The 27,799-nt window shown below is 38.4% G+C and overlaps 1 protein-coding gene across 8 annotated transcripts in view; it reads left to right on the top strand.

Annotated features, from left to right (window-relative positions):
- The window catches only part of USP45 (ubiquitin specific peptidase 45), a 58,502-nt gene that overhangs the window by 7,868 nt on the left and 22,835 nt on the right, over positions 1 to 27,799 (top strand). For all 8 annotated transcript variants that reach the window (XM_068937874.1, XM_068937873.1, XM_068937869.1 and 5 more), the window contains 7 exons: positions 552 to 661; positions 2,720 to 2,889; positions 4,533 to 4,636; positions 5,402 to 5,502; positions 14,763 to 14,908; positions 16,201 to 16,296; positions 18,840 to 18,970. In XM_068937874.1, coding sequence (XP_068793975.1) covers positions 562 to 661; positions 2,720 to 2,889; positions 4,533 to 4,636; positions 5,402 to 5,502; positions 14,763 to 14,908; positions 16,201 to 16,296; positions 18,840 to 18,970 — 848 coding nt within the window. In that variant the 5' untranslated portion in view covers positions 552 to 561. The remainder of the gene's footprint in view (positions 1 to 551; positions 662 to 2,719; positions 2,890 to 4,532; positions 4,637 to 5,401; positions 5,503 to 14,762; positions 14,909 to 16,200; positions 16,297 to 18,839; positions 18,971 to 27,799) is intronic.

The raw sequence follows: 27,799 nt of genomic DNA, 5'->3' as shown, positions 1-27,799 counted from the left end.
AGAGCTGGAATAGTCAGATCTTGGTGCATGAACGTGAATTTCACTGCAGGTTTGGCACTTGCTGCACCTGCCTCTTTCTATCAAACTGAAATTGCTCAAAAGCTTTTAGGGAATGCACACAGGTTAATGGTGACATAAGCCTTGTTTCTTTTTGAAAACATGTTAAGAAAGAGAAGCTTCTATTTTAATAAAGTTTTTCTGGTAAGGTATGGGTGGAACTGTGTGGTAGTTTACTTTAAAACAACAAAAGAAAATCCCAGTATCTCAGATATTTAGCACTGCTGACTGGAAGTCTGGGTTTAATATAGCAACAGATACAATGTGTAACTTCATGTAATATAATTGATCTCTCACTATACCTCACAGCTCACTGCTGACAAGTTCATACTCCTTAGTACAAAATAGGTGACATTAGTCAAAACCTAAAACTGTTTGTGAATTATGATTTTGATCATATTGATGATATTATTGATCTCGGGCTTTCAGAGTTTACTTCATCAAATTTAGAGAGTTTATTTAGACAATAAATAATTCCTATTTCTCTTTCCTAGTAAGTAACAGATGCGGGTGAAAGATCCATCAAGAGCTAACCCTGAGAAAACAAAGAGAAACAAAAGGCCTAATAGGCCACAGGATGAAGACTCTTCAGATGATATTGCAGGTAAATACATTAAATGATATTGAGCCCTGCCATTGACGGATAATATCTTCCATGTTGACTGGTGACAACCACAAGGCAGTGGTAGAGTGAAATGCTTTTCTTGTTTGAATTCGTAACGTAAGCGTCTTCAGTCAAACGTTTATGACATGATCAGTTGTTACACTACATGACTGCCCTGAAGGGCAAGGAGAGCTGGTTGATCTTCAGTGACAGCCTCACCAAAGCACAAGAAAGGCTCTTTCCGATGTGCAGAAAGTCAAGCAGGCATGGCAGAAGCCTGCTTCGCTGGTCAGGGAGCTTCTGATTGAGCTCAGATGCAAAGGGGAAGCATGCAGAACCTGGAAGCAGAGTTGGGATACCCTTGTTGGGGTCCTGAGTGTGCAGGGATAGGACTGGGTAAGCCAGCCTCAGCTGGAGTTGAATCTATTGAGGAACGTGAAGTGCAAGAAGAAGGGCTTGTGCAGATACTCTGGCAGCTAAGTGCAGACTAACAAAACTGTGAGCGCACTGCTTGAGGGGTGGGGGACTTAGTGGCAAGGGATGTAGAAAAGGCTGAGGAACTCAGTGCTTCACACATGCCTGTTTCTTCACATGTGAGATCTGCACTCAGTCCTCAAGTCCCTGAGCACAGTGGCAGACTTGGGATTTAAGCATTATCCAGATTAGAAGTTTGAGAGCACTTAAGCAAATTGGACATAATGCACATCTATGGGATCAGATGGGATGTGTCTGAGGGTGCTGAGAGAGCTGGCTGATGTCACTGTGAGGCCCCGCTCCAACATCTTCATGTCCTGGAAGGTAGGTCTGCCATTCAGAGTGACCCAGACGGGCTGGAAGAATGAGCTGACAGAAATTCCATGGAGTTCAGCAAAGGCAACTGGAGAATCCTGCCCCTGGGCCAAAATAACCACGTAAGGTAGAGGCTGGGAACCAATGGCTTGAAAGCAGCTTTGCAGAAAAGCTTCTGGGAGTCCCGCTGGCTTGCATGTGCTGTACACTGGACTGTATTAGCAGGAGTGTAGCCAACAGGTAGTGGGAAGTGATTCTTCATGTCTTTTTGACACTTGTGAGACCTCATCTGGAGTACTGTGCCTAGTGGCTCCCCAGTACAAGAAAGATATGGACGTACTAGAGTGAGTCCAGCAGTGAGCCAACCCACCAGATGGTTAAGGGGATGGAGCATATGGCACATGAAGAGAGGCTAACAGAAATGGGTTTGTTTAGCATAGAGAGGAGAGTAAAGTTACTTTTTTTGACTGCCTGGTGGGAGGTTATAGAGAAGGTAGAGCCAGATTCCTCTCGAAGGTCCACAATGAAAGGATTAGAGGCAGCAGACAAAAATTAGGACAACGGAAATTTGATCAGATGTGAAGTCATTTTTTTTCCCCACGAGGATGGTCAGACAGAAAACAGATTTTCTTATGAGATGGTGAAACCTTCATCCTTGGAGATACTCAAAACTCAGCTGAACGTAGCATTCAGCAACCTAATCTAAATTTGTAGCTGGCTCTGTTTTGAGTCGGGGTTTGGACCGGATGACCTCTGGACGTGCCTTCAGACCTAGATTATCCTGTGATATTTCATTGGAGTTAGTGCAAAAAATTAACAAAGAAGAATGCTGGTTGGTAGTCATGTTCAAAGTGGGCAGTTGCAGCAGGAGTGGATGGGTAAGTGATGTATTTGGAAATCCTTCTTTAAGGATAGGAAGGGATGTCAACTGCCTGTTGATAGATGCAAAAATAGATTTACGTAACATTTCACCGTTGACAAAAAAACAGGGAAGTGAATTTTATACAAAGTAGTCCTTAAGTTTGGCTGTTTTTAAGAGTTAGTGTTTATCAATTTGAAAGTTATTTTCATTGTAGAAAGACCAATCTACATCCCTCATAAAATTCAATATATGGGGGAGCTGTGGGCCAATTTTTCCTATTTGAGTTCTTTGCTGTTTTTTTCCTAAAGCCGCACACGCTGAAGATTCAGCTCTTCTACTGTACGTGCACTGTCTTTCAAAACTATTATTTTTAATTCCTAAAAGTGGGTTTGTGCCATTTTCTCAAGGCTTAACCTGCCAGCATGTGAGCCAAGCAGTGGATGTGCATCATGTGAAGAGAGCGGTAGCTCAGAACGTGTGGTCAATATGTTCAGAATGTCTGAAGGAGAGACGGATGAGTGATGGTGAGCCCGTGGCACCTTCGGACATATGGCTGTGTCTCAAATGCGGCTCTCAGGTAAGCCTACGCTGTAAATTTACAGAAGTGAAAAGGCCTTGATCTGCTAGAGAACGTGACCAGTATGTTTGCATGGAATCTCATTACCTTCAGTGAGACACTGTGTGGGATGTGCTTGGTTGCGGTCTTGCTTTCCTGATGTCTGGTTTTCAGCAGGGTTTTGGCTTAGGTTTGTGCATTAAAGTGCAGTTTGGCCTTGCAAGTCGTAAGAGGTAGTCCCGCCATTTCTCTGTTCTTCAACTGCAAGCCCTTGCTGCTTGCGTAGAGTATAGCTCCAGGAACTGTACAGTTGCAAAATGCATCAGTATAGCTGGCTAATCTGGCAGAGAAAGTACTGTAAATACACACAAATAAATAAAGGAATGTGTGTATTGCTCAGTCAGCTTGCACTGTGGCTACTCTGTTGCTAGACTTGATGGAAAGCTAGAAGAAAGGCCTGTGCGGGAGTAAGAATGCTACTTTTTATGGCATCTAGTCTTTAGATTGTATCAGTTATATTGTCAAATCATGCCCTTGGAGTTTAAAATGGCAAGTTCTTAACCACAAGGGCTCCTGCAGATTCCTAGCCTAAGAGTGAAATGAAGACTGATACTGTACAGTTCCTGAAAAATGTAACTAGCAGGCAGTGACATGCTTGATTCAGCTAATTGCCCAAATAAAGCATGTCACAACTTTCTTAGACTTTCTGTAGGTACAGTTCCATAAGAAGAGCAGAAGCCAACTGATACCAGTATTATCTGAACAGATTTAACTTTGCAAAGAAACATGCTGTTGACCAGCTTCAGAAGATAGTTAACTCGATCTGAGGAGAGCTTGTAGAGTGTTTTGGTAAATCTGTAATTAAGGAGAGCTTTTAAAAGGAGATAAATCTCTATGACTTTTCATGTTTATGCTCTTGAGATAGCCTCCAAAAGTCCTGTGTCATTTATAGACCAGTCTTGAAGCCTGTTCACTTTGTCTTCTAAGTCTCACTCTATAGATACTTGAAAAATTGCAAATGCCTTTTCTCAGAGTTATTGTACATAAATGATGTATTCCAAGTGGCTTTTCAGTACAGAACTAATTCATGTGCCTTTTGATTTTCCTGTCTGGAGTACATGTAGCGTTCTCCAGGAGTGAAGGGTACCTGGGGTGTTCCTTTCCTTGATATTTAATCCATGGATCAAATAAGCCCATGTAGTTGTTTTGTTCACATTTTTAGGGAATTTTTATTTTTGTGAGTTGCACGATTTACTGTCTAATGACAATATTCACTCTTCATATTGAAGAAGTGGAAATTATTCCTATTAAGTAAAAACAAGCTTAATTTTTCCATACTTGTGACTGTTTTTTTTCAAGTAGAAAAGATGAGATTCTGCTTTTGTGTCGTAATAGGTTTTCCTTTATTGGTAAAAAGAAAACTTGTTGATTTTTGCAAAAATGTTGATATCTATAACACTGGATTATAAAGAATGTTAAGCCCTCTCGTTGCTTGAGAATGCTAAAGGCATTCCAGACAACTGTTATAGCTGTGGGTATTTAGGACACTCTAGCATTTTGTCTGATTTTTAACATAAAACGTTTTTAGTTTATTTGCTACAAAATTATTTTCCATTTTCCTACTTTCCAATTTTTTCTTACTGTGTTAATGTTTCCACTTCTAGGGATGTAGTAAGAACTCTGAAGGCCAGCATTCCCTAAAACACTTCCAAACAGCGCGCACAGAACCTCACTGCATTGTTATCAGTCTCAGCACATGGATCATATGGTAAGAATGGGTATGCAGATTTTTATATAAATTTTGTTATATATGCTTATATATCAGGACTAATTTTAACCTAAAACAGTGTCTTCCTGTGATAAGGAATAATTTTGACGGATAAAGTGAATACTTTCTGTAGGTCTGCGAAGAGGAAAGGGAGGCTTTCTGGAAGCAGAGCAAGAAAAATAGTTTGTCCTTAGGACTCTCAGAGAAGACAAACCAAATAAAACGTGGTTTGTTTCCCCATCGTGAATGAAACCTATCGTATTCTCCTCGTCTCCTCCGTTGTCCAAACATGATTGATAATTGCTTAATAGGAAGAAACCTATATCACCTGCCTTTCTCTATTATATCAGTTGCTTTGATATAGACAAAATATTCTGACTTGCAGACTGAGTTACGGTTTTTGCAGTGGCCACCATAGCGTATTGGCATGAAAGAAGGATAAACAGCCTCGGATAGCAGTTCATGGGTTCCTTGTGGTCTGTAAAAGAGTCATCTGGTTACGGGATTTTGACCTTCCTTCTTGCTTCTGAGTATTCCCAGGGCTATAAATTGAGATTATTTAGGTCTGTAAGCATTGGAGTGAATCAGGGCTGATCTGTAGAAAAGCACGTATGGGACGAAGAGTTCAATATTATTTCCCTTTTTAGTATGGAAAATTGAAACCTAGAGCTGAAGTAATTTCCGTAAGGTTATGTCAGAGGTTTATTAGGGCTGGGAGGTGAATTCGGCTTTCCCAAATTCCAGTGTATTTCTTCTTTTGTTTAGGTGTTATGAATGTGATGAAGAGCTGTCAACACATTGCAACAAAAAGGTTTTGGCTCAGATAGTTGATTTTCTTCAAAAACATGGTTCCAGGGCTGAACCAAGTAAGTCTGCACTTTTATCTGGAGACCTCTGTAATGTTCTATCTCTAAAAAAGCATGTCTCAGATTTTGAAACACATTAAACATTAACTTAAATTTAGTTAACTGTAGTTAATAATTAAGTTATTAGTTGTAAATTTAAGTTTGCCTAAGTGGATCTTGTAGCTCTATTGTTGGATGTAATGCTTTCTACTCATTGATTTCTCTGGGTTTTAATGGATAGAATGCTCGTTTCTTTTGATAGAAAACCATACTAAATTATTCTCTTACTTTAGGGTCCTGCTATATTTTCTTCACTGTATGTGTATAGTATGGAGACCGTTGTACACATGGCCCTCAGCTGTGTACTATTGATTACAGTGCTGATTTTATTCATCCCTACCATAATGCTATCTGCAGTGTTTCAGGCTTGTGACTTACAGAATACATCGGATTTCAGATTGTCCTCACCAAAAAAAAAAAACCTTAAATAAATTTATAAAACGTCGGGATGTAATTTTTAGCAGAGACCGATAGTCTTGGTTAGTTAGAAGTAAGATTGGAATAGTATGCCTTACTGGGTTGGACCATGTATTCTTCTAGCTGTGTGTACATAAATCCTGGTAGTTTTAAGAGGTATTACATATTTTTTGAGGAAAAAAAACCTACTAGGGATCACTCAAATATTCATATTTTACATTTTCATTTAGTCACGGGTAGTATCCTACATTATTTAACTATAATAAAATAAGAAATCACTACTTTTTGTGTTTTTCTCACTTGGCCCAGTGAAAACACAATATGTGATTTCACTTTTATTCACACCTTCAGTTTCAGGTTTTCACGTGCTAATGAATTAGCTTGTTTGCAGAGGCAAATGCTATAGTTCTTGTTTCAGTTAATTTAATGGAAACAATTTCACACTGTTTTTGAACTGCTAAATAAGACTTTCAGGAGTGATATGAATCTGTATGTATTTTTTACGCTTTTAACTAGTGAAACTTCAAAACATCTGAAGTTTTCTGAATTTGGTGTTCAGAACTTTTATATGAAATGGCTTAAACCAGACAACTAAAATTTCAAACTAGCTGAGAAAAAATGAGCTTAAATTAGACCCAGTGTTCCTGAAAAATCATATGTTTGTAGTAAAATTTGCCAAAAAGTATTTGTTATAAGTGTGTTTAGATTTCATTTTGGTATTCTGTATTTGGTTTTGGTATTGTGACATAGGTCTTTTAAATAGCTTCCAAATAGAAAAGAAAAGGGAAACAAAAATGTATTGTTTTTGTTGAGGGGAATTTTGTTTTCCAAATTTTTCTGTTTGATTTAAACCAGTTTCCCCTTCAGTTTCTTATCTCAGGCATTAAGATGAAAAAGTGGCTTTTGTCTGTAGTTACCTATTTTGTGATATAAGTATTGAGTATAACAATGCTTACTCTGAAGTCTTGAAAATTATCTAAATGTGGGCATTAAGAGTCAGACACATCCAATGGCGATAAGATTAGTTTTTATTGTAAATATGCTTTTTTCAGTGCATTACACAGGGAAATTTTAAACTGATAAGAGTCTGTTTTTCCAGAGTCTCGCACTGAATTTCCAAGAGTTTTTTTTTTAAGCCAACACCGCTTCAAAAAAAAGGTCCTGGCTGCTTGCTCCTGCTCTCTCGTTCGCAGTCTCCTTGTGCTGGCCCAGGCATTGACTGGGTAGCGTGGGGAGCTGGTTTTGGGAACTGAGAGGGGTGGGATTTTGCTGGGTTGATTCCGATCTGGACCGGTTCCCTGATGTGATTCACCAAGGCATTATGACATTAATGCTTGTGCTGGGACTCGATGTGGAAAGGAGTCAGAGGGGTAGGAATGAGCTGCCAGGAGCGGTGGGTGGACAAGACCACTTCTTTTTTGCAGCAGTGCCAATTTGTGTTGGCTTAAAGGGCTTAGAGTACTCCAGTGTTGGTGTATCCATATGCCTGTTTTTGAGCATGTGAACAATCACATTGATTTCTGGCAGTTATTTGCTAAGGAGTCCGTACGTGAGCATTGCAAAGTGGGCACCTTAACAGCAAGAGGTCTTAACATAAGGGATTGCTCCTGAAAGGGAACCGTATTTCCGGCTCCATTCCAGCAAAGGGCTAAGGCTCACATTGAGCTTGTATTCCTGCAGAAAGCAGGAAATCTGTACATCCATCCATCCATCCATTAATGTTTTAAATTTAGAAGTCAGCAACCCTCTCTACATGCTAGAAATTTCGATTGTGCTAAGCAATTAGGATCAAATTCTTGAGAGCTCCGAGAATATTGGCACAAAGATAGTTTCCTGCGTTTTCATAAGTGGAAAGGAAAAGAGGAAAGCTTTTTGCCAGTGTAGTCTGTTGCACTGGTCCAAGCTACCTACTGGAAGAAGCTAGGAAACGTTGATGTATTGGTAAATAACCAAAATATCTAAGAGGAAATTTCCAAACAAAATTGACATTCTTTTATCAATGTGATTAATTTATCAGCACTGCTCTTTCTGTTTTTTGCCAAATACTGGAACAATGAGTTATTGCAGTAAAGAAGTGTAATTAAGATTTTTTGTTTTAAAGTTAAACTGCCTTTAAAGATTTTCTTTTCAATAAAATCTGAGATCTAAGTGTAATTCGTGCTGTTGTCCAGAAAACAAAGGAGACAAGGAGTAACAGTGAAAATTAACTCTACCCTTATTAACTTTTCTTTTTTTTTTTTTAAAGGAGTAACAGTCTATTTCATGTTGTAGTGATATTTTCACTCTAACTGTCATTCTTTAATTTCTTAGTTGTTTTTACATTTTGTGTATTTACTAGAGGATCAACAATTTTTGTTGCAATAGTCAACAGTGAAAATAAACTACTCTGATTTGAAGTGGGGAATTGCAAATTATCAGTGGTCAGTTTTACAATACTTGTTCCTCACAGCTTATTTTCCATTTCTTTAAAATGATCTAGTGCTTTCCCCCCATTTACTTTTTCTTTCAGTTCAAAAAGCAGACAGAATGGAGACATTGTTCCTTAATTTTCGTATCAGAATATGGCACTGTAACAAAACTTCATCTCATATCTGGAAGAACTGGTTGGCATGGTGCTTCCTAAAATTCAAATAGTATTGTGTAGAAATTTTTGCACAAATGCAGTATGAGCATGGATATAAGTAACAGATGAGGGCTAGTAGGGGTTTTTTTTGGTTTTTGTTTTAAGTGAAGGAGTCATTTAAAGATAAAGTAAATTAGTTTAAACATGTGCGGGAGGTTTATAGATTTCCTGGTTAATGCATCTTGGAAAATAAACAAAAGCAAAACGCTTGTCATTTGGTACTAATGTGGTGGAATAGTGTGGCAGCAGGATCCCTGCTTTTCACTCAGCCTCTCATAAAGATTCGACTTCACTTCAGCTGTAAAAATGTGCAAATTACATTACTACTACATGACTGACTTTTGTAATTACATTAAGCGATTGAGATAAATCCCAGTGCTGGGTTCCCAAAAGAATGCTTGCAGCTGTGTGATTTTCGCATCTGATCCTATGGTTTGTTGTACCCAGCAATGCCTGCCTTCCCCCCCCCCCCCCCTTTTAGAGGAGTCTGTTTGGTTAAGAGGTCATGTTGGGCACAAGATGGAAGAATAAAGCAAGATTGCTTGCTAGGGTGTACCACCCAGAAAATTGTGTTGTGGAAAAGGTTAGCAGGCCATGATGATTTGCGCAGAAAGGCAGGTGCAGTATTGTCAGTGTGGCACACTTGTGAGCTTCACATGGTCATAATGCACATGTAGTACACAGGAACCATGCTGAGACATTGCTGTCTGGGTGTCTGCTCTTTTGCTGGAGAAAAGAAACTGTTCTGCAGTCTTAAAAATGAATATTATGCATATTTTCCTTTATAAAAGGGAAATTAGATATCTGTGAAGACATAAGCCTGAATTTCTTTGTAGACCAGTTGATTGAATTTGTTTGTGTGGCCATAGAGTGGAAAGGAAGAATATTGGTTCTCAAGTTTTGTAGTTAAATTTATTGCTGGGAAGATCAAGTAGAGGAATGAGATTTTGTTAATAAGTTTGACTGTCCTGCTTTTGCCAATAGGTTAAACTTAGAAACTTGATTTCTGTTTTAAGGGATACAACTAATGTAAAACTAAGATTAAAAAATAATTTTAAAATACAAATAAAGTTTATTAACTTGTGTGGAACAACAAATCACGGAAGTAGTTTTCCAATTTGTATTTGGCCATGAATATTAGCAATTGACAAAGGATTGTACTGAAAAAAATAAAGTTGTTCTTCTTTCATAACTGATTTTCACCATGTATAATATGAAGCTTGGAGTTATATGAGTCCATTGTATCTTCATGTACTTAGAAATATAATTAACCATCAAAATACGTTGACTATCCAAATAGGAGATACACTTCAGCAAAAAGACATTTCTCTTGTAAGTACACGTGAAAGAAAATTTATGGCTGATGTGTCAGGGGCTACTGTTAGTTATACGTGTTGCAAAGAAATGAGAACGAAATCGGGGCAATTCTTTTTTTTTCTTGGAATTCTATGATTTTCATCTGCAGAGTCTTCACTTTCCTGTCCGCATACCAATTTACTTGTGAGGAGTAGCACAAGTCGTCTGAGCATAGATAATCAGAACTAGTTGATTAGGTAGGTATCTTGTTCTTTCACAGTGGGTGGACACAATTTTTAGTTTATAACATTCTGATGGAACTATAGAAATGAAATTGTAATTTGTAGCCTTTAATTTGGTAGGATTGTAACACTGCAAGAGAAATCAGTCTTAAAATAACATCAAAAAACCCATAAAACTAGTTAAAAGGCCTAAAACTAGTGACCATTAAAGAAGTGAACAGTGCTGTTTTTCTAAGGGTTTGATTTTCATTATTGTACAATGTTGAAAAAAACTTAAGTTTTTAAATAAAAAAGGAGTGCCAGACAATTTAGTAGCCTATTTCATAATACAGCATGATGAGAACTTGGTAAAAGAAAGGAAATCTATTAACCTTGCTTTTACTGTGAAGGCCTTCGACTGGAGTACCGGAGTTGTATTCAATAGAAAAGGCTTGACCTTGGAATAGAAGTGCATATCCCGGAACCCTCCTTTTTAATTAAAAAAAAAAAATGTGTTGAGAAGACAAGCAAAAATGCTTACTCCCCCAGCTAAAAGAAAAATTGAATGTCATTTATATTTTTGCTTGCATACCATCTGCACCCCTGGGTGCATTTCAATTTCAGCAGGAGAGGTATAGAAGTACGTGTACACTGCAAATATTTGAAATACCGTCAAAATAAATTGATGTAGAATCTGTGGTAAGTTTTCTAAGCATCTCTTGCAGAAGGATATGTCAGCATTATGGGATATTTTGTTTTGTTTTTTTAAGCCTCTAGTCTGGTGACTTGTTCTAATTCATAAACTGAGTAGCTCTTACTATACAGTAAGATGGTGCTTAAAAGTCTTAGTCGCGGACCCATTAGGCTGGTGCTGTACAGGTGTGGGACAAAGAGATGTTTCCTACCTCTGCAGAGCTTGCTAGAGAAGACAACCAAAGAGCAGGAGTAGATGAGGAAGCTGAAGGAAGCGCTGACAGTGTTGGTTGGCGTTGTAGGCAAGAATGGTAGCACACCAGCAGTCTCTCGTTGCTGTTGTCTTTTCTGGGGATATTGTGAAAAGGAGAGTTTTACTAGGATGGGGGAGAGAAGGGTAATGACAGGAAGCTCTCCCAGCTGCAAAGGCTGTAAGCACAAATGCAGTTATCTGAGAATCAAGGAAGATGCAGGAGATGGACATTATCACTGGATCAAAGGCAGGCGCTGGCCTGATAGCAAATAAAAGGTAATGGATAAGGTATGGCATGCCAAAGGGACAGGTCAGTTAGGACAGGAGCGTTGGCAGAGCGCTCTGATAGAGTATCTGTGGAGCAAGGTACACTTTGACAGAGGAAAAGGCATTGTAGTAATTGAGGCACAAAATGATCACTTGGATGGGAGTTTTTCTGGTGTGATTGGATTAGAAAGGTCGTCTGTATGGAAAAGCTGCAGAAGTAATCTGACAGAGGGGCATAGTCCAAATGTGAGAACCCCCAAATGGCCAAAGTCTATTGTGTCAAAACAGTCAAAATCTATCGCTGTCCAGGTTATGGAGAGGTAGACCTGCTGAGGCTGATGAGGACAGTGCCTGAGAAAGGCAGAGAGGTTGGGGGGAATCATATTAAGTGTCTAAAAGTTGTGATAGTGGACTCTAGGCAGAAATGAATATACAATTTTAATTACTTATGAATTTTTTACCTGCCTTGCTCATGTTAACATCAACAAGAGTTCCTTTTTAATAGATATTACTGCATGTGGCTGGATGTCTTTTTCCACTCTTTCTCTCCTCAAAACGTTATTCAGCCAGGAGTGGAAGGCCCTTGTGGACAGCAATAGATTATAACCATTTTGATAGAACCCTTTTGCGAAAGTCTCTGTTGTTATTATACTGGCTTAAAAGTCGCTTTTCTTTTCCAAAAGCACTCCTTTTTAAAATGTCACAGAATTACAGGATTGAGACGGGAAGAGTTTATGAAACAGTTCAGTGCAAATTCACTTTAAAAAATTACATATTACTCTTTGATTAAAACATGCTTGTATCCCTGGGTTGTCTTGCAGAAGGACCCTCCAGCCACAAGCTGTGGAAGTATTAGCTATCACAGTCATTACCAGCATCTTCTATTAAGACTGACCAACTCCTCACATGTCAGCTAAACACATCCAGCTTTAGGCCTGTCTGTCATTTATTGCTGACTTTCAGAGTTAAATTAAGAACTGCTGTTCATCCTTTGGCTGTGTATATGTCCTTGAAATTCCCTGAAGCTCGAAATAAGGTAGATAGCAGAAAATGCTTGTAGCAGCAAAGCAACACTTTTCTGTCAAGTTTTTTTCACGGGTAGAAAAAACTAGTGCAGTGTCACATGAAATGTATTTGTAAACTTGGTTGAAAGGTAAGAGGCAGTAATTAAAACCTTTCTGAATGAAAGAAGGTTTCTGGATATCGGTAGCAGACTTCTTAACTTACTGCTACTTGTTCTTATCTCTATACATCTTATCCAGCTTTTGGAAATCAGATATCTGGTTGTCATTTATTGCATTTCTATAACTAGATATTCGTGCAGCTCTTGCCACAAAAGTGGATGCTTTTGCTTTGTTCTTTTTCCCCCTTAAATAATTTATATGTAAGGTTCAGCAAATGGAACCTTGCTACTTGTGTGAAGCTGCCATTTAACCATGAAGTGAAATGCTTTTATTGAGTTTGCCCTGCAGATATGGTCCGCTGTGGCAGTGCTGTCCATATTTGGTGGCTGTGCAAGGAGAGCCAGGTGGTGCTGCAAAGCATAGCACAGTGAAGCGTGGACAGATCTAGGTTTGACATTTGTCATCCTGTACTGCTAAAGGGAAGAGAAAAATCTGCTTTTCCATATGCTTATGCTTTAATTTTTGCCTGCAGTTTTGTCCAGATGGCCTTGTGAACATTGTTTACTTTAAGATGCTGTCCCAGATGTTTTTGAATGCCGATGGATAAATGCAACAACTGTGGTATACTAATACACAAATTATTTACACAATTCTGGCTTTTTTCTTTTTTTTAACCATATCTTCTCCCCAGCATTTCTCGTGTAGCACACTTCTCTGAGGGGAAGAAGACTCCGATAATTTTATTAACTTTCTGAGACTGAACAGCACCTTCAAGTAGCAGATATTTGGAACTCATTCTTATGCTGAGGTTCTTCGGGAGTTCTAGGTGGACGGGACAGTTTCAGACACTGTAGCGTGCACCTTGTGAGCATGCCAATAACACAGAGCCTATAGAACAGGGAGCCTCTTTGGGGTGCGAACAGCTCCCAAGCTTCCCGTCATCTGTTGTGTTCAAAAATGCTTTCTCTGCTTTTTCAAAGAGAATTTGATCTCTTGTACTGTCTTCCTTTTCCGCACCAGTGGAATGGAGGATATTTTAAAGCTGTGTAAGCGCTATTACCAAGAACATTTTAAAATATTTTTTAAACAGCAAAGCAACGTTAACTGCATTTTGACAAACTCAGATATACGTTGAAAAACAATATATGCCTTAACATTGTTGTAGGGTGCAGACAAACTGCATCGAAGCTGCAATGGGTATTTGTAATGGCTTATTTTTATTTGATTATATTTTTCCGTCTTCTAAGCAAGAAACTATCTGGGAGGGTACATAAAAGAACCTTTTGGCATGAGCATTTCATTAACGTAAATAGGTCTGTTAGTTATTTCTCAAGAACACTGTAATGAGACTTCACTGTGAAACTCATTAGAACAAATATATGAATTCATATGTCAAGACATGGATTGCAGCATCACATTCTTGGCATCTATTAAGTCCATAACTCGTTTACATTGACATGCATTGTTAATCAATATTTAAGACACTGCAGATGTCAGCAATGTTCATATTTAGTCCTGCAACCATGACAATATGAAAGTTGCTAGTAGAATTTCAGACTAAATATTGTTATCTCAAATCTTTCCGTTACCTCTAGGCTACAAGTTAATGACTGTCTAACTTTGCTGCCTCTCATCTATTTAAATAATAAGGCAAATAGGAAAATGCATGGATGCTGTACTGGTAGCATATTCCACTGCAATTTTATCAAATTTTTGTTGTTTAAAATTAAACCACCTAATTCTGCAATTTGTATTTGGGTTGTTTTAGCAGTTCCTCAGGCAGTGACAAAGGGATGTGGGTAGGGGAAAAAATGTAGCATTTGGGAAAACTGATGACAACTCCGATTCAGCTGTTGAGTAAGTTGTACAAGCCATTTTAAACAAAGCACAGTAATTGATAAAGAACTTCAGTATTCAGGTGGTAACTTTTGGTTACCTGTCTTTAAATGCACCAAAAAGCAGAGTGATAGCTATTGTGTGGTGTTTCTGCTGAAACACCAGATGAACGTACATCTGAAGTGCCTCTTGTTAATGAACTAATGAAGCCCATTGTATTTATTTGTCTTTTGGAATAATTGAAGAAGTTAGAGCCTTATGGGTTAATCTAATTGTTGTGGAATGTGTCTGTTGGATATATGTTGGAGGGAGATTTTTTTCCAGGGGTTTAGCTGCTGATGTCTGTTGTTTTCTAAAGACTATGAAAAGCAACTTAGAGTAGCATCAAGGTATCTTTCAGTATATGTTAGAAGGTAAACCTAATCTCTGGAAGAATGGATTGTTTAGACTACACAATTATATAGTAATGCTAATCCATAGTTTAATTATAGGTTCATCAAAAATTATCCGACTCCGTGAAGAAAATACCGAAACAAGTGAAATACTGAAAGGAAAAGGTTCTGGTAATGGTGCATTAGTTCCAGTTAAAGGAATAAATAATTTAGGGAATACGTGCTTCTTTAATGCTGTCATGCAGGTAAGATAGAAAGATAGCATACAGCTTTCTCTTCATAGATTTCAAATATACTTAATCTATATAGACTGGGGGTTTCGTAAAAGGTTTTGCATGTTGTCGGTTTTCATGCTACTTTCTAAAGGTCTTTTTCAAATCCTTTTCACTGCTTCCTATCTAAGCAGTATTTTCTGATATAACAAAAAAGAATTCCCGGATCAGTAGCATTTTTCAAAGTAATGAGACAAATGAAAATGTCAAGTGTGTTACACATTGCATGTGTGTGGGTTGTATTCCAGCACATGGTTTTATCTGTAGTTCTGCATTAGGCAGTCATGAGTAATACACTGCATTTACCATACTGGTGGGTGTCAAAGTGGTACTTTATGCATAATTTAAATTATCAGGCACCAATGTCTGCACAGTGAGTTGTGTTGGTTTAAGTCCCTACAGTGGATGCAAGTATAAAAGTACTTTTATTGATAGTGGTTTTTTATCTGACCAGAAGGAGCTGTACTGATATGCTTTTATTGGTGTTGAGGCTATAACTAATACAACATATTAAAGCCAACAGCAGCCTAGTGGAAATGAGTCTTATATTGGAACATCCTATTGCTTCTTAGTTGAGCGGAGACATCTGTATGTCTGCAGGCAGAAGTGAGCAGATGAGATAAAATTACTGCAAAGGTGTTGCGAACGGGCATACTTTACTTTGCATATATGATGATGGTGACTACAAAACTCAGCCAAAAATTAGTAAATTTTAAGGAGTAAAATTACTGCAAATTGTTATCTGTCCATACGCAGGGCGTTGTAGAGACCTAAGTGATTTGGAATCAAAGCTTACCAAAACTGAAGAAAAAAAACTGAGATAGCTTGAGTGGTTTCTCATAAATTCAGATGTGCAATGCTTGTCTGTATTCCAAAACCTTTAGTCTCCCTGGGACACTGTGAGTGAGGCTGCAGAGTTTAAAAGAAACAAATGCTTTCTCATATTAATCTCCTCACTGTTAGAAGAAGAAAAAAAAAGAAACTTAAAAACTAATGAATGTTGTTGTTCAGCAAAAATAACAAAGTACTTACTAAGAACTTTTTGGAATTATAGAAGCAGAAATAGGTACAGTTTTGGAAGCATTCTGAGATCAGTGGTACCTCCTATGAGAGTGAGACCTGCTTTTTCTAGTGATCTGATTTAAACTTCAGTAGTACGTTTGTTAAATATAAATCTTTTTTATCTATTCCTGAAGTTAGAGTTTATAACTGAAGAAAACAGCATAATTGAAAGATCAATGTTTCTTGTTTGTTTTTTCTTTAAGAACTTGGCACAGACTCACATACTAAATGAACTGATGTATGAGATGAAGGAAAAAGGAACAAAGCTAAAAATCTGTCATACTTCAGACTCCCAATTGGTAAGTACGCACGGAGAAACACAAATTTGGGGAATGTGAGATGAAGCTGGAAGCAGAAAATAACATTTCTTTGAAAGGCATGCTCCTGTTCTCCATTTTCTTTTTGCCTTTCAGTTTTTTAGCCAGTTTATGATATCTATGAACTCGCTTCTTTTACGAAACTAATTATTCAGCCCTGAAAAAGGAACGATCTCCTCCTTTGGCATTTTGTGATACTAGAGCAGCAAATAACACCTGGTCTTAAGAGTGGCTGACTTGTATTTGTTTGCCATTTCTTTTCTTTAAGGTGCATAATACAGGAAATAGTATATTTGGCTGTTTAAAGTGTTCCTGACATATTTTATTCCAGTCTGTCCCAGTCCTTCTTTGGCAAGGCTTGTAAAATTTATTAATGTCATTCATAGCCAGAGGAATAAATGTAGAGAAGCAAAATTCCAGTGAAGACCACATTTCTTGTCCTCAAGCTCATTGGAGGCACATGGGAAAGAGGATCCTGTGGTTACTACCAAAAGAATATGCTGCTGTTCCTGGTCGGTTCTTAGACTTGGGTTTTCATATATATTGTTGGCCAATGTGAAAAAGTAATACCCCTTTCCCTCTGCCAGTTAACCAAAGCAGTTTACAGAGGTTTTCTTACTCCTCCCTTTTTTTTTTCTCCCCACTGTTTGCCTGGAGGTTTGTGGTGGTGGTAAGGGTTGATGGAGTGGGAGTTTGTTTTGGATACCTCTGAAATTACACAGAGTTCTGTTGGTTGCCGCTGGTGATGTTTGTAGCCTCCCCAGGCAAGAAGGGTGTGAAATTCACTGGATTGTTATCTATATTACCTCTAATAGCAGCTCTGAACAGCAGCATTTCAGTAAGTTATTCCTGAGTCGCAACTGAGATCTGGAGCTTATGCCTGGAGGCTTGGAAAGACAGTGGTTTGTTGGTTCATGCTTGATGTGAACCTTGCACAGCCATAAGGGTGAAAGATTTCCTTTTTTTTGTTTTGTTTTGTTTAATATGTGTGCTTACAATGTAAATGAGATCTTCGGAGCTAAGACTGTATTTTCTGTTCTTTGTGTGTTAGCACAGGCTTAGAGGACTACAACAGTCTAACTAGTAGTAATGTAGAAAAGGCTAGCTTCCTGCTTGGTAAAGGGTATTTTTCAAGTTTTGCTAGTGTTGTATTTGTGAGTATCCATAGAGCTTATCTTTTTGGTGGGGGTTGTTGTTGTTTTTAAAGAGTCATCCTAATCATTCATCCGGAAGTTGTAATCTGCTCTGGTGAGAATCAGACTAGCTGTCAAGAAGCACTGCGGTCATGCATGAACCTAGGAGCATGTAAGGGAGAGCTGGCTACACTGCAGCTTTGGAGGCACAAGTGGTACCAAAGATGTTTAAGAGCGTCTCCTGCTGTAAGACTGTGTCAAATGGCGGCAGGCTGGGTCCTTCCAGCCTTGGGACCTGCTAGATCTTTTACATCTCTAGGCAGGAGGGGCTGCTGAAGCCAACGGCAGCCAGAGATCTGCTGCAGCCCAGTGCCACCGCCTCCCTGTGTCCTGTAAGGAAATGGCAGGGCTGTAGGCACCTGCTGCTGGCCCCTGCTTGTGAACTACTGCTGGGGCCCTCCCTGCTCTTCTGCTTGACATTTATGTTTTAAATAACATCTTGAATAAATAAGCTTTCAGTGTGTGTGTTGCTAGTTAGTTGCAGAGAAAAACTGCAAAGTTCCATAGCCTAACCATAGAAGAAGTCCCTGTTAATTTTTAGAGGAAATTTATAATAAATTATACTGCTACCAGATGATTTTATATCTGTGCTCTAGTGTGTTTAGAGGACAGGGACATAATTTTAAACTCCTGCAATCTTAATTGCTTGGCCTTGATAGTTTTATATAGCAGACAGAGGTAAGGCAAACTCAAAATTAGAAAACCCACGTCTAGCAAAACTATGTGAATGTTATGGGCAAAAACAGATCGAGAGCTGTGCTTTCTTTTTTATTTTCTCTGACTGTCTTGTCGTGTGGTTTCCAAACTTAGCTTTGAACTTGAGAAGCTTAGTCTCTTGATGAAAGGAGTAAGCAATTTGTTTGGCTGTTGGGCAGGCAGCTCCTGATGTCCTGGAGTACCTGACAGCACCATTTCAACATTATAAATCCAACTTGTAAATGTGATTTTCACAGAGCAAGAGAGAATATTTGAGTATTGTGAATGTTAGTCAGGAATATACTGAGAACTATATTTAAAAACTCATCCCTATTTGTTACCTTAAGTGTTATTAAATTTTACTTTATTCCATTAATCATTGAAATGCCTGTTTCCAGAATTGCTGGTTACCAACCAATTTGCTCATCAAGAATTGTTTAGTTTTGTAGCTATTACTTTTTGAGTAATAAGCTTTCTCCTTGACTGTTTCAATCATATAAGTGACAAAAAGATTAAAAAAAAAACCCGCTAAGACTAAAAGCTACATTTTTCTTGGGTATAAGTGTACTACCTTGAAACAAGTCTTGTGTGTCATTCGTTATGGAATCTGATGTTCAGTTTACTTTTCCTTTGAAGGACCCTTTGGTGGTAAACCTCTCCAGCCCAGGACCCTTGACTTCAGCCATGTTCTTGTTCCTTCACAGCATGAAGGAGGCTGGAAAAGGCCCTCTTTCTCCCAAAGTACTGTTCAGCCAGCTTTGTCAAAAGTAAGTGTTGTCAGTATCTTTTTTTTAATTTCCAACAGTGTGTTTCTACGTGCACCATGTCTGTTGTCCTTTCCGAGGAGTCACTAGACTTCATTGGGCTGTCCAGAAAGTGTCTTCCTCATATTTTAAAGTTGCATGGCTCCTTGTTGCAGTGCAGGGTTATCCCTGTTCTGCCTGAGGTGTACGGCCCTGACCCCAACCACTAACTTGCCGTAGGCTTAGAAGTGGGAGTAAGGGGATGGAAAAGGAACTGCAGAGAACAGAATTGCCGTTCAGGTTTTGTTGAAAGGTGTATATGAGGACAAAGCTGTGCTGATACTGCAAAATGTGTGTAGGTGTTTAGGAAAAAAAAAAAAAAGGTAAGCTTTTAAATGTGAAACCTCTGCTATGATGTCTATCCTTGGCATTAATCCAGTATTAGAAAGGGTCTAACAAGTAAGGACTTGAAGGACTATTGAAATGACCTATGGCCCCGGATTGCAAATTGCTCACAAGCCCTAAAGAAGCCTCTGTTTCTTTGGGTGGAAAATGTTTACAGTGGCGTTTGTAGGTATCTTCCATTATGATGCAAACGGTCTTGCTTTTTAAAACACCTGTAGAAAGCCTATTTAAAAGTTGATGTAAATATTTAAATACTGACATTACAGGTAAAAGTAGCTGTAGAAGCAGAGTAACTGGAGTATGATATAGCTGAATCTTGCATTTTAAAAAATTGGGACGTTAATAATGTATGTTAATGTATTTGCTACAGTATTTTTTTATGGAATTTTAAGTGCTCCGCAGCAAGAGAATTAGGAGGAAGGGGGCTGCTTACTACTACCTCGAGGTAACCTCACTGTGCGAGCATTGGTTTAAAATATCTTATAAAGAAACAGAAGCTTTTAGGCTAGAGCAGGGACAATTTAATTTGGATACAGAAATCTGTTATTACTTTCTGTTTGTCCTCAAAGTTCATCCTCAGAAACTTATGTTTTTGTTATTGTACTTCCTTTGGGTTCTTTTGAGCTGTAAAAGGAAACGTATATAAAATGTCCTCATAGTGACTTTGAATCAAATAGCAGTTTTCTCTGTTTAGCGTGATCTACCTGAAGAAAAAATATATAGGAATATATATTCCCACCCCTCCTCCCATTCAAGAGGACAACTTAAGTAATTATAAGAAAGTTTTGGTAGAGGGATGAAAGGGAAATGATTAAATAGGACTAGCAGCTGTTGCTCTAAGTATTAACGGTAGAAGGGAAAAGATAACATTAAACATGTTCCTCCCCCCTCCCAGCAAAATCAGTGTAAAATAATCCGTATGTGAGGCATTTTAGATAGCATTGCATTTTTTTTAAATCACAGCTGCTTTGTATCTTGTATATATCTGTATGTGTGTAATCATCAGGTGATGCAACAATATTTAATCTCAGGCATCTAGATTTTCTTCTTTGTTATTATTTGATCTTTAAAATGGGTCTACACTTTAAATAGCTGTGTAAAAGAGCAACATTTTTGCACGGGCAGCGGTCTTTTGTCGCTTAAGCATGTCTCTGCCAGCTTCTGCAAACTCTTACTTTCATGCCTTCTTTTACTTTTGTAGCCTTGCAGAACACACAACTCAGAGATTTGAATCCTCTTCTGACTCATGTATCAATAATGAAGCTGTCAGCTGTATCCTGTTAGCATGAAATTAAGTATTCAGGGACAGGGAGTGGTTGCGCAGGTATGACGGAAGGTGTTGGTGTTATTGGAGATGACACATGAGCCAGAAAGAAGAAAGGCAGAATTTCAGAAAATTCAGCAGAATCTGCAGTGCTGGAAATGGGGGGAGAGGGAATCTTTATCTTTTCCAACTGAATACATTTGTTACATATTAATTTAAACAAAATGAATGCAGTATTCTGTCATGCCGCTTTTAAGGAGCCTTTTTTCATCTTTTGATGCTAGCTTTGTATTCCATAGCAAAGCCGAAACGAAAGGGAAAGCATAACAAGATTGTGAGAGTCGCAGCTAGGAAGCATGTGTTGCTGCAGCATTCTCCATAAGCTGCTTCTGAATCCTACCAAGAAGAAGTTATATTAACCAAGTAGTCTTAAAGGCACTAGTTACAGTTATGTGGTCTTCACATGCATTAGCACAAACTCATTTCCTTAACCAGCAAATGTGTGAGAAGCAACACTAAAACTGCCTGTTTTCAGATGTTGTCCTCCTATGTGGGTTCTCTGCTGTTCAGTATGGCTCAACTCTTCCACAGGAAAAGAGGAAGTAGGATGGTGTTTATAGTCTTTTTCTTGTTTCTATCTAGCCACATGTTTTAACAAACTTTAATGAAATATTTCTAATTTTCAGCAAATTTGTTTGAATATGGCCATTATGATCAACAGTTATGAGGATCAGATGAGTGTGCACATGCATATGCATTTCCTCATGTGCATACACCCACAATAGCGCTATCATTTAAACGTCGTTTCCTCAGCAGACTATCTTTAATTATCAGACCAACCCACTTAAGTCTGTGACTGTAGTTCTGTATCTGATTTTTTTTTTTTTTTTTTTTTAGTGCTTCATTTCTGTGCTGCATGATTATTCCCTCCCTGTTAGCTCTGGTGATACAGAACTAGTAAACCATATCCCCAATGATCTGAGTTAAATCCCCTTCCCAGGGTAGAGGGCCCAACTGTCTTTCTAAACCTGTGTCATTTCAGTGATCTGATTTAGCACAAAAATAAACAGAAGCAGTTGATCAGTGCACTTCAGTGTAAGGGCAAAAATAATGAGGTGAGGAAAGGGCTTCTTTATTATCTTGGATAGCAGTGTTAATATGTTGAAGGAATTGCATCCCTCTTGCAGCTCTGTGTCTCTGCAGGTCTCAGTCCTTAAGTAACCTAACTCTACCTGCTACAGTGAGAAATAACAATGAAAGTAAGATGAAAACTTTGGAAATAGGCATGGAATTTTGAGCAAAATCACAAATAGAAGGATTGCATCAACTATAGTAATACCACAACATTAATTAGAGGACTTGCAACTATTCAGGAGGCGATTAGGCAGTTCTATAGCACAAGGAAAGCTAAAAAGGTGGGTGTGGGCAGTATTCTTGCTGTCTTATCTGAGGTCCGGAAGTTGCAAGACTGATTTCCCAAGGCTTCCCCTGTGGTGAGGGAGACGGGTGCCCTGCAGTCTCAGCCTGCTAAGGTCTGAGCAGCTATCTCTAGAGGCGTTCTACATCCCTTTAGGTTAGCTATATGGGGGACTCCAGACAGACTGTCTCCTGAAGTCAGGTATACAAACTAGGTGCCTAAAGTTAAGTGACACAGTTCACCCTGTGTGTTTTGTAAACCGGTGCAGTTATTTCTGTCTCCATTTCCTCTTTTGGTTCTGAATTAAGATTAATGCCCCTTACGCCCCAAGTAAAGGAACAAAGAGGAAGAATTCAGGATGGTCTTCTGGACCCCAAAAGCAGACCAGGTTTTCTTCAGACCCTTCATCTGAAAAAATAAACCCCTGCTCTTGTAATGAATTTCCAAGTGTAGAAAATGGTTAACAAGCCTTGGGTAATGTACTCTGATGTGCAGTTGTCCAAGGCAGATGAATGTTTTTGTAATACTGCATAAGTGTGTATGGTGTGGTAGTCTCTGTAATTTGAAGGAGAAGATCAGTAAGAAGGATAAAGCGCACGTAAACATTGCTGCATCATGTTGTGATCAGCAGTCTGTCTCACCCAGTATTCTCCTTTAATTGTTTTTGGAAGCTGCTTGGGAGAAAAAAAAAAGAGTGGAAATAAAACCTAGCCCCTATCAACCTAAGAAATTTATTCCAAACTTCCTTGCTTTTCAGGGTATCAAAATTACTCTAGTCTTAGACTAGGCTGGCCTCAGAGTAGTGTTTTATTATGTTTTGAATGCCTGTGACTTAAATTCAGCTCATTTTTAAAATGCGTGCTTTTAAATATCCACTGGAGTTTGGGGGTATTTTAAATACGGAACTATTTTGCTGCTTTTGTAAACGCGTAAACATGTTTTCAGGGGAGCCAGAGAAGGCTATGTTTTTGAAAAGATTGCCTTTCATATACCTGCTTCACGTTCCTTTCAGCAGAAGTTGCTAGGCAGGATCCTTGGAAGTTCTTAATAGATCTTGATTGTTGTTTAAACACAACCCCCCTTGTACTACAAAACTGAGGGCTCAGGGAATGTTGCCTTTACAGGGTTCAAACCCAATTCTAGACCAATTTTCATCCCTTTCTGTTCAGTTAAGATCTGTGAAGAGCTAGCAAGGGGCGTAGAAAAGAGAATCCACCTATTCCTGAAGGACAGAATTAAATGTATTGTAGCTATAGCAGTAATGCTGTTACAGACGTGATACTTGAAAGACATGAGCTAGGCAATAAACCCTGTTAAATATACATATTTTTGTTCTTTAGTATACTTTAAAATTTACTGAAAATGTTAGTAAAATTGGTTTAAGGAGGCAAAAAAGAACGTATTCGATTTTGTTGCTGAAGGTACTACCTGTTTCTAATGGCAAAGATTTGGTGGGGAGGGTTAAGTCCACTTTAAAACACAGTATGTCTGTTTTGATTTGTCAAAGCTCATCACTAATCTATTATTGCATCCAGGTTAACTTATGTGATGAGGGAATACTGGGATGTAAATTGGAGTCAAGATGCCAGTTTTTTCATGTTTGCAGGTTCACGGACGTTCATTGTTTTGAAGCTAGTGCTAACTGACACAGAGAAGTCTTACAGTATAGACAGCAGAAGTATTTAAAGCTCTTAATGAAACTGCTATAAACATGTGTTCTAAATTCTTAATTTCTAGTCAGTACTGGATGAAATAATTCAAAGACTTCAGTAACAAAAGTGATACTTTTACTTGAGTGTACCTTCTCTCTAAAAAATGTCATTCTGCTGCAGATTTAGACAAACATAATATATAATTTCAGTTGAAACTGAAAGATGAAATACTCTGATCAGCAAAATTGACACAAAACGTTTTCTTTATTTTATGAGTTCTATTTCCAGTAAGTTTCCATTTTCAGTTAGAATAGCCTGCCTCTCCACATCTTTAAAATAGACAGAGAAATTAAATTTTGAGTATTACATCTATAAAAGCTACCAGGGATGTAAAAGTGCAAACAGCCTCTTCCCTAAAGAGATGAGGGGATGAATGCTTAAATGGAAGAACTACACTGAAAAAAAAAAATACGTTCATATTTCTGAGAACGCAGTGTTTTCTCTTGGAAAGTGGAAAGATGAGTCAGTAAACTACCAGGGCGTATGGAAAGACTTCTAATAGTATGGGTTTGCTTTTATATAATATACATACCATAGAAGTTTGGTGAGTCCAGTTGCAACCTGGATGTTGTTTTTTAATCTCTTCTTTCTCCATCATGAATCTCGCTGTCTCAGTTCCATTCCACAATATATGACCGTACTAATGTATCTGCTAATATACTACTGCACTTCACTAAAGAATTTATGAAATTTATTATAGGATGTACTTGGCTCTAATATCAAGAATTGGACTCAGTGACCCAGGAATTGTCTTCCCGGTCCTGTGTTCCCGTTTACTCTAACACTATTTGTTTTAAGTGGTTTCTCGTAGCTTTCAAAACAGGGAAATACACTTTGAGTGATAATGCAGAATTTAGGCATTTTACTTAATGCTTTGTATAGTTCCTTCCAAATCCTACTAGACTTCTTATGCATTTGGATCATTGAAATGCTGAAGCTGTCTGCAGGTAACGGTACATTGCTGTTCTTTATAAGCATACGTCCATCTCCTGGTCAGGACTGTTACAGCATGCTGTCTACCCAAAAAGTAGCACAGTGATTTTCTAGTAACATTGTTCTCCTGCATAGGAGCAGGTTCATCCTTTTCTCTGATGATGAAATAGGTTAGAAATATATGAGTTTTGATTAAATTGATATTGATGGGTTTGGGTTTGTTGTTTTTTAATCTCTTAGCTGAATAGTGACATATTTGCAAGTTAGATTGGTTGATGCAAGATTGGTTGATGTAGGGGTAGGTGTATAATTTAACACCTCATACTTGCCCTCATTTGCAGTTCAGCACTGGAATAGCGCTTTTGAAGTGATTGTCTTTTTTGATGTCGTCGTAGGACTTCAGGTGTCCACCCGAAACGTGTGAATGTTTTAGCATGAGTTTGAGTGGGGCATCCTTACTCAAAAATTGTTTGAAAAGGGAAGCAGTGCAAGAAATCCCGAGAAGGTGGGGACGGAAAGAAGGGGGAAAAAAAAAAAAAGCAGATGAAGGGACTTGCAGCTAGGTGTAGGCGGAGAGCATGTAAAGAAATGGAGCAGGTGCTGCCGTTCTTCAGCTGGCAGCTCTATAATGTCACTGTGTGGAGCCCCAAAATGAGTAAGTGAAGAACTCTGTAGAGGGATGCATGTTTTCTGCTCAGAAGATACAGGAGAACTGGGAAACTGTGCACTGCGTCTTTAAGCAACCAAAAAGATCACAGAGTGAAGTTCATCGTCTTGTGTATGTAAGGGTATTTGTGGTATGTTTTTCATAAAATAACAACAGAAAAAAATTGACACCGAGTGTTAATTTTATCAAGTGGTGGGGTAGTCAGGTTGAAGGAAAGGGGAAGAAGAGAAGAAGTGGATGAGTTTTTCTATAGCAACTGTTTAGCGTCTGGTACTAATTCATCCACTGTTAATTTTGTTAGTGTTGCAGCTGTCAGATGTTTTGCTAGGACAGATTGTGAGCATAGCTACAGGGCCCTTCTGTTTGTTTTCCACTATTCTGAATATTAGGACTGCAGACTTCTGACTTATCTAGAGACTTAGTAACTAAGGCAACATTTATATATTAAGAGGATATAATTTTTATTTCCTTTAGTTGTTATGACCGAGTAATTTTATTGGTGGAAAAAAGCTTCAATTTGTTTAGCAAGTAAATGTTGCAGCATTTAAGGGATTAGTAAAAAGTAGTACTTACAGATTTTAGAAGAACTGCTTCAAAATTCCACCAAAGAACAATTTATAGTGGTACTATATTGCTGCGTTAGCATGCAGGCAATAATTTTTGCTTAACAAAGATTTTATAGGTGGTTACCAAGCACAGAAGTTCTTGTTTGTTTTTGTTTGGTTGGTTTGATTTGTTTCCTAAGGAGTGGTAATGTTCCCTCCCGTGTGTAGAAAGTAGAATTCAAGACAAAGGTTTATGCGGGACTGGCAGAATTGAGATCATATGCTGTTGCAGTTAGGGCTGTTGGTTGTTTTGGAGGGAAACCTGAAAAAAATGCTTGGTGCGTTTCACACGCATCTCTTCTGAGAGAAAATGTTTAGGGAAAAATGAGATAATATTGTACAAGACTTAAGAACTGAAGGAACCAGAGGGTTTTTCTCATTATTAGGAGTCTTTTTGGCCTTTTTTTTTTTTTTTTAACTTTACTTACTCCTTTTACTTTCAGTAAGGAAAAATCTTATTAAGAAAAAAAAAATCCGTCTTTCTCATTTTCCCATTCTACTTTTACCATTTAAAAATAGTGACAGTGGAACACAAGGTTGATATTTTCCTGACCAACTGTAAAGTATTATTTTGGATCCATGCTATGCCTTGCTCACAGTGGCTGCCTTGTGCTCTGGAGTCCTTGGAGAGAGGAGATTGAGTGGTCTTCTGGTTGCAGCTGAAGTTGAGGGGTTGCACGTGTTTATCTCAGTTAAGTTTCCCAGCGTTTCCCTAATTTTAGGAAGAAATTAACAAAGCTGGATGGATATGGTTTAGGAATGCAAAACAGATTAATGGCATATGTAAGCAACGTGCACTGAGTTTTATATTCACTTTTTCCGTTCGAGTGGAGAACCTGTACATCATTTTGGGCAACAAAGGTATTTGCAGCATGTGTGGTATTGATAAGCTAACAAAGAAATGTTTGTAGGTATAGCAAAGCAGCAGGAAAACAATAATTTTGTTAAATGCCTCAGAAGTGTATCTTCAGTTGGAATGCTCGTGCTAACCCGAATAGAGCATTACAAGACACAGCAATTTTAGAGCTTTTGGGAGAGGTAGCAAAAATAGGAAGCTTTCATATGAAGAGGACTTGAATATTAGGAATTTAGACAGGAGGGGAAATGAAAAGGAGGCATGACAGCAAAAGAGGACAATAAATGATAGAAGATTGACTCGCTGTGCTTGTTTAACTTCCCTCATAAGAGTTCAAGGAGGTGTCTGTGAAACTGAAAGGCAACAGATTTAGAGCCAGGGGAAAAAAAAGTCCTCCTTTTAACATTCTATATAGCTAACCTGTGGCGTTTGCTATCCCTGTTGAAAATATTAGCAGGGCTTAAAGGAGGAAAGAAGCGTTAGGTGTCCATCGTTATACAAGGCGATGACTTTTTTTAAAAGGGATACAAGACCTCATGCATAAAAGCCTTACTTGGCTACCAGCTAGTAGTGGGGAAGAAATCTCCGTGGACATACAATTCTACTACTGTCAGTAAAAAGAACCGTGTTTTCCCTGTGATGGTCAAGTGGGGAAATGGATCTGTTCTAGCGTAGTCAGCTATTATATCCATTCAAAGATGCTTCTCACGAGTGCTTTTTGTGTATGTACCAGAGTCCTGGTGCGTTACGAGGAAGTAGTGATACCTCATTTTCTCTTCATGGGGAAAGTGAGGCAGGAAAAGGTGAAAAAATCAGTCAGCAAGTCAAAAGGACACTGTTGAGATAGGACGGCCATGTGTTTCATCGTTTATTCTAGTTGCACGTGGTGGCAATCTGCTGGGGGTTTTTTGGTTTTGTTTCTTTTCCTGCTCAGCACCTCATGATAGCAGAGTTTTTATGATTTTGGGACAGGTGTGAGATAGGAATACCTACT

The sequence above is a fragment of the Struthio camelus genome, chromosome 3 (genome assembly GCF_040807025.1).
Source record: "Struthio camelus isolate bStrCam1 chromosome 3, bStrCam1.hap1, whole genome shotgun sequence".
NCBI classification, from domain to species: Eukaryota; Metazoa; Chordata; class Aves; order Struthioniformes; family Struthionidae; genus Struthio; species Struthio camelus.
Note: the sequence above shows the minus strand (reverse complement) of the source record. Positions and strands in the feature narration are given on the sequence as shown.